Here is a 7,493-nt window from a genome sequence, read left to right as displayed (position 1 = left end):
TCATACTCTATATAATTATCATATATATTTCTTGTAATAGACTTATGATTTAACTAATATTTTCATTTCTCAGATAAAGATATAGAGATATATTAAGTAATTTGTTAAAAATTATTTTAACAAAAAGTTATAAATCCAAAAAGTCAGACTAGTTCTGTCTGTCTGTCTGCAGATATTTCATTATCCATCCCTACTTTCTGTGTTTGTTAAGCCATGATATAAAGCCAACAAACGCTGAGGACCAAATGTATGACACAGGTGAGGTGACTTTATTATTAAGCTCTTTAGCACTTAAAACTCCTCAGAAGAAGGACGAAAGTGGAGGGAAAGAATAGACTATCCCACACAGAGTACTAATGCAAATATGCAAATGACAGAAAGTAGGGAGTAACTAAACAAAACGCAGGTCATTTTAGAATCCATAACCATATTCTTTTCTTGTCTAGAATTTCAAAATAAAACCTTGCTGAGTAGAATTCCATCTCATGGCTTCAGTAAATGTAGGCTTCTGTACAAAACACTACTCTCCATGTGTTCACAATTGATTAAGAGAACATTTCTGCATCATTTTCCCCAGAATGAAGTTTGCAGCTCCCAAGGATGTACTAAATGTGGTTGACTGTTTTTCCTGTTCTCTCTAGTGTAATAATAGACCATGGTAAATTACCCTAAGATTGTCAAAGCTAAAGCATTTTTCAAATTTGGTTTATAAGCTGGAGAATATGAACAGCCAGTGGCACCTCTTCACCTTACACTATCCATAGAACGCAGACAGTGAAGTCTTTGGAATCAATTTTATAGTCAAGACATTAACCTTTGTGGTCATTTGCCCAGCAGAAAAAGTAAGCTGTTAAAAAACACAAAATCAGCCACTATTCACTTCTTTTTATGATTATGAGTGTGTTAACAGCTTTCCCTTCAATTACATGGCTAGGGTTATTTTGCCAGTAAAGTACCAAAAAGATAATATATATCTGAAGCAAATTTAGATATTGTCTCTTTGCAGAAATGACCTGAAATGAGGGCAATCACTCATTAACTTGAGTATAGATTTTAACTAAAATTTTTTTGACTGAAAATTACAATATTATCTAGCCCAAAGAAACTTGGGAAAAACAGTGTTATGTTTCTTTCAACTCCACTGTTCAGAAGAATAAAACTAGAATTCTCCCTCTCATTCTTTTGGAAAGTCATGAAACACTTGAGCATATTAACAAACTTTCACAAAGGATAAAAACAAAACTGATTAATGTGGTTAGTCCAAATTAATAATATAAATATAAACTTGGTATCCAATCTATTAATATTTCTTAAAACCAGTGTCTCAAGCAATTAATATTTGAGGAGAAGGGCTTTAGTCATTTGAGGTTGGAATGGAATGATATTACTGGTATAATTCAGGAAACAAACTGGAGATTAAAGGGATACCTACAAATACTAAAATAGACAGGTGGCAAACATGAAAGAAAAGAAAAAACTTAGGGCAATTTCTAATTCTTTGACTTTGCTCACTACTTCTATAGTCACCCTTACTAGATTAAGAACTTCCTACATCAGTAATTGCATCTTCTTCAATAACAATCAAGCTGATAAACAAATCATCAACTCAATTCCATTTACAATAGCTACAAAAATAACTAGGAATACATTTAACTGAGAAGGTAAAAGATCTCTACAAGGAGAACTATAAAACACTAATGAAATAAATCATAGATGACACAAACAAATGGAAGATCATCCTAATACTCACAGATTGGCAAAATCAGTATCATTAAAATGACCTTACTGCCCAAAGCAACCTACAGATTCAATGCAACTCCTATCAAATAATAACATCATTTTTATAGAATTATGAAGCCTAAACTTCATGTGGAATCAAAAAAGAGCCCCAGTAGCCAAAGCAATCCTAAGTAAAAAGAACAAAGCTGGCGCATCACATTTCTTGATTTAAAATTATACTGCAAGGCTACAATAAACACAACAGCAGAGTACTGTATAAAACCAGACAAATAGATCAATGGATCAGAATAGAAACACAGAAATAAAGCTAAATACCTACAAAAATATACACAAGGGAAAGGACACCCTATTCAATAAATGGTGCTAAGAAAACTGGATTGTCATATGGAGAAGAATGAAACTGAATCCATGTCCTTCACTGTATACAGAAATTAACTCAAAATGGATTAAAAACTTAAATGTAATATCTGAAACTATAAAAATCCCAGAAGAAAACCTCGGAAATCTCCTCTAGACATTTACATAGGCAAAGAATTTATGACTAAGACCCCCAAGAGCTAGTGCAACAAAAACAAAAATAGACCAATGGGACTTAATTAAACTGAAAAGCTTCTGCACACCTAAAGAAATTGTCAACAAAGTAAACAGACAACTTACAGAATGGGAGAAAATGTTTGAAAACTATGTATCCAACAAAAACTAATATCTAGAATCTACAAGAAACTCAAACAACTCAACAAGAAAAAAAAATAACACTATCAAAAAGTGGGCAAAGGACATGAAGAGACGTTTTTCCAAAGAAGACATACAAACAGCCAACAAACATGTGGAAAAATTCTCAATATCATTAATCATTAGAGAAATGCAAATTATAACCACATTAAGATACCATCTTACAGTAATAAGAATGGTTATTAAAAAAGCAAAAACAACAGATGTTGGCAAGGATGCAGAGAAAAGGGAACACTGTTGGTGGGAACGTAAATTAGTACAATCTTTATGGAAAACCGTATGAAGATTCCTCAAAGAGCTGAGAATAGAACTACCATTTGATCTAGCAATCCCTACTATTGGGTATCTACACAAAGAAAAGAAATTGTTACATATATTAAAAACCCCTGCACTGGTATGTTTATCATGACACTATTCATGATTGCAAAGTCATGGAATCAGCCAAAGTGTTCATCAATGAATGATTGAATTTTAAAAAGTGATACATAAATGCAATATGATACTACTCAGCCATAAAAAAAGAATAAAATTGTGTCTTTTGCAGCAAAATGGATGGAAATGGAAGCCATTATCCTAAGTGAAATGACTAAGAAACAGTCAAATACCACATGTTCTCACTTATGATTGGGAGCTAAACAATGTGTATATCTAGATATACAGAGTGGAATAATTGACTTTGGAGACTCCAAAAGTTGGGAGAGTAGGAGAGCGGTGAGAGGTGAAAAGTTACCTATTAGAGACAATATAAGCTATCTGGGTGATGGATATACCAAAAGCCCCGAGTTCACCACTGCATAATATATCCATGCAACAAAACTGCACGTGTACCCTTAAATCAATAAAAATAAAATAAAATAGAACTTTAGAAAAGAAGAGCTTCCATACATCAATAACTGCATCTTCTCACTTTAATGAACAGACTTTAGTATTCGTATATTAATCTCCCAGAAATGCCCGCTAAAAACCTTATAACACATCCTACTAATGAATAGAACAAAGAGCTGATGTCACTTGGTGTATTAAGGTCATTAGGAGTGGAGTAATTATAAATGAGCTTGAAAGCAATTTATCCTTTCCACTCTGCTTTTTCTTAGCCAATGATGGGAGTCAGCCTTCGATTAAACTCTCTGTTACCATCATACAATGTAGGCATTGACCCACAGTTACCAGGTGCCTAAACTTGACAGCACCCTAAAGGGTGAATGTGGAGAAGAGCAGAGTGTACATAAAAGGTGAAAAATCATAGAGAGAAGAAGAGAGAGAGAAGAAAAGCAAAGAGAAAGGGTGAGAGAAGAAAATAAAAAATAGTTGGAGATTAGCAAAGATAAGATATTAAGGAAAGATTACGCATGCAGAAAATAGAAGAGGCAAAGAATATTCATTTTGTCTGATCCCTGAAATCTGAATCTTCACATTATACTTTGAAAGGTTTAAATATTGAAAGTATTCTAATATGTTAATTTCCTTCTTTACTCTCTGCCTCCCTGTTTCAATAGTTTGCATTCCACTTAAAGATTGCATTAGAATGGAGGAAATTCTTCAAGTCACTACAGAACTAGATTCTGTATGTCACTGGACACCCCTTCCTTCTATCATGGGATTGTTGCATTTTAAACATTTCTCTGTGCTCATCCCTCCTTGCAAGACCTGGTGCCTTCCGCATTTGAAGTTATGAGCCTCTAGCTCTCAGGACTTCCTTACTGGCCATGCTACTGTGACCCCTTTGAGTTTGTTTTCTCAAATGGTTTTTATAATCCACATTATACTCATTCCACATTATTTAAAGATGAATTAGTAGTCCACCTTCAATGCTAATGGCATAATTCAGACTCATAGGACCTTTATGTCTAATAAAAATGTTTAATTACCTGTTTACGCCAACGTCAATGAGTAGCACTGCACTTCATGACACAATTTTTTTTTTTTTTTGAGTCAGAGTCTCACACTGTCACCCAGGCTGGAGTGCAATGGTGCGATCTTGGCTCACTACAACCTCCACCTCCCAGGTTCAAGTGATTCTCCTGCCTCAGGCTTCCGAGTAGCTGGGATTACAGGTGCCCACCACCACGCCTGGCTAATTTTTTGTCTTTTTAGTACAGTCAGGGTTTCACTATGCTGGCCAAGCTGGTCTCAAACTCCTGACCTTGTGATCCGCCCACCTCAGCCTCCCAAAGTGCTGGGAATACAGGCATGAGCCACTGCGCCTGGCCCAACAACACATTTTTATTAATTGTAAATCTTTGTATGAGAGTGCCAGAAGTCTTATTTTATTTCAATTATTTTATTTAGTTTAAACCTAAAGAAGACTTTATTGACCCATATGATCAAAGGACTTAAAGGATGAATACAGCTGGCTTAAGTTACTTGGGAATCAGACGCTTCCATGTTGCCGGGAGCTTCTTCTTGTGTTTCCCTTCTCTATTCTTCTAGTTTCTGTGGCAGGCAGATTTCTATAATCAGAGGATGTGGTTCCCACACTTCCATGCTTAGCCCATATTGTCTCCAGTATAAGAGAAAAGATACCCTCTTTTTTCAGATTTAATTTTAAAAAGCTTAAGGAAAAGGTGTCAGGGAAAAAAAATCAATTAAAGCTCATGACATATTATTGGAGGAAATCATAATCTTTGAAGGTTATTTTCCCATTCATGGAGAGTTGTTACTAAATATTTTATGAAAAAGTTTTAACTGAATTTTTACACTACCTTTAGCCTCTGAAAGAAATCACTTGCTCAAATTAAAATAAACAGAGAAGTTCTTATGTCTCAGATGTAAATAGCATCCTACAAATATTTATCTTTATTCATGCTGTCACAGCTGAGCAGTGGATTCCAGGGATACTGAGGGAGGTTATAAGATCTAGAACATTGAAAGTAATCTAATTTTAACTCCCACTCAATGCAGAAATCACTGAAAAATAATACCTTTTTCCTTGCTGAGAAACTCAATAACCCAAAGAAAACACACAGGTCATAATAGTTCTATAAATTTATAATTTATAAATATACATTTATAACAAACCAAAGTATTTCTCCCTATAACTGTTTCCATTACTCACAGTTGTAAACCTTAAGTCTTTCTGTATTCTCTGCTTCTCTCTCTCTCACACACACATACAACACAAACACACACACACACTGAATAATTCATTTTCTCCTATATTTAAACACAACCATAATGCCCTCCAATACCTAACATTTCCTATTTTCCCTTTTCTATCATAATATTTCAGATTTATTCAAATGTTTTACATTTTATATTTAATTGCCTAGTTGACATTTCTGAGCAAACTCTAAACACTGTTTTAAAAATGTAAACAAAAAACAAATATGATTGTCAGCAAAAGGTGTCTTCCTTGAAAAGACACCACCATTATGAGCATACTCTCAATAATTCTGTTAAGAATCCAACCAGTTTTCATGGCAGAAGACATGCACTTGCTGTCTTTTAGGCAGTGGAAGGCCCAAAGAATCTCCCCATACACTAGGCCTGACGATATAACCTACGGAAATGGATGTCCAAGGAAAAGACATCTGGGGGCCTGGAGCCCCCAAAACAGATCACAAATCAAACTTTGAAAACCAATAAAAGACAAGGAGAACATATTGAAATCAACAGTAAATGAATTTATTAGGTGAAACAAAACTGAACTTCCATATACTTCATAAGATGAACTTATGTAATAACGAATCACTTGTTTCAAAATTATAGACATTTGACTCTATATTTTGCACATTCATTAATTTCACAGTCTGAAAGAACTAGCCTGTCCAGCCAGTACTTAATGCCACAGAAAGGATGAAGAGCTATAGTAAGAGGGGTTAGCTCACATTGCTGGAAAAGCCTATGATAACAGCTCTACATAGAGACTGAGGCATTTTGCTTAAAAGTCTGGAAATTCAGCAAGTTGATCTACAGAAGATTGATCCATAGGCTGGTCTGTAACAAGGAGACTGGCAGCTCCTAGAAGCCAAGTAGGTTGGGTGGCAGAATCCAGAGCCATAGCCTAGGGGAGGGAAGCCACAGCCTCCATAACCCAGGGATCTGAAGCCACTGGACCCACAGCCCACTGAGTAGCAGCTCCTCGATCCATAGCCCAGGGAGCGGCAGCTGCTGGATCCAAAGCCTAGAGACCCAGAGTAAGTCGTCTGGCAGGGACTGCAGAGCAAGGAGGTTCTGGGGCGGTAGCAGGAGGTCTGGCAGGGGCTGGACTCCACAAAGGACGTCTCGCAGCTGGTGGGCTCCCAGCAGGTCTCCTGACGGCCCCTGTAGAGAGAGGAACCCAGCTGGCAGGTGCTGGGAGAGCAGAGGTCAGTGCTGGAGACCAGGTTGCTGGGATAGGAAAAGCCACAGGAAGTGGCTGGGTAGCGCAGGTAGCTGCCAAAGGAGCGGGAGGAGAAGTTTCCAGAGCAGCAGTTGTAGGACATGTTGACAGAAGATGTGAGTTCAGTTCAGTTATAGTGGAAAGATTATCTGAGTTTGAATGTCATAGTCTGTACTACAAGCTATATATGATCTTAGACCTGGGTGTGTCTACTGTCTGGACACTCCCTCCTCCTTGCTCACCTTTTATTATAAAAATGCTTCTCTAGGTTATTGTTTAATTTATCACATCTTCATATACTTAGCTGTACTTTAGTCACTCTGGAACACTTAGAAGGAAGCCATTCAGTTGTTGTTGTTGTTTTTTTTCCTGGAATTCACTGTGGTTTGACCTTCAATGTTATATGTCATCACATTTATGAGTATCTTGCCTCTTATTATTTGAGTACAGTAAGTCCTTATTGTACCATATGGAATCACACAAAATTCTTTCTTTACTTCCATTAAGTTATCAGGAGCATAAGTGGTTAGTACTGAAAATAGTTTGTCCTTTTTTTTTCACACAAGCATATTACTTGTTACTAGAAACAGTGGATTTCTCCAAATACTAACTAGATTCAGTAGTCTCAGCAATCTGTCAGTTAAACCTCTTACTGGTATCTCAAGAACTCAGGATCAGAATTGAGGTGTGCACCATTATC

The 7,493-nt window shown here is 36.3% G+C and overlaps 1 protein-coding gene across 1 annotated transcript; it reads right to left on the bottom strand.

Moving 5' to 3' along the window:
- Window positions 1-6,074: 6,074 nt before the first annotated feature.
- KRTAP13-2 (keratin associated protein 13-2) lies at window positions 6,075-6,954 on the bottom strand. Its single transcript, XM_005548847.4, has one exon. The coding sequence runs from the start codon at window positions 6,894-6,896 to the stop codon at window positions 6,369-6,371; it is 528 nt and encodes a 175-aa protein (XP_005548904.3). The 5' UTR covers window positions 6,897-6,954; the 3' UTR covers window positions 6,075-6,368.
- Between the last annotated feature and the right edge of the window lie 539 nt (window positions 6,955-7,493).

This window comes from Macaca fascicularis, chromosome 3, assembly GCF_037993035.2.
Source record: "Macaca fascicularis isolate 582-1 chromosome 3, T2T-MFA8v1.1".
NCBI lineage: Eukaryota > Metazoa > Chordata > Mammalia > Primates > Cercopithecidae > Macaca > Macaca fascicularis.
This window is presented reverse-complemented; position numbering and strand designations above follow the sequence as displayed.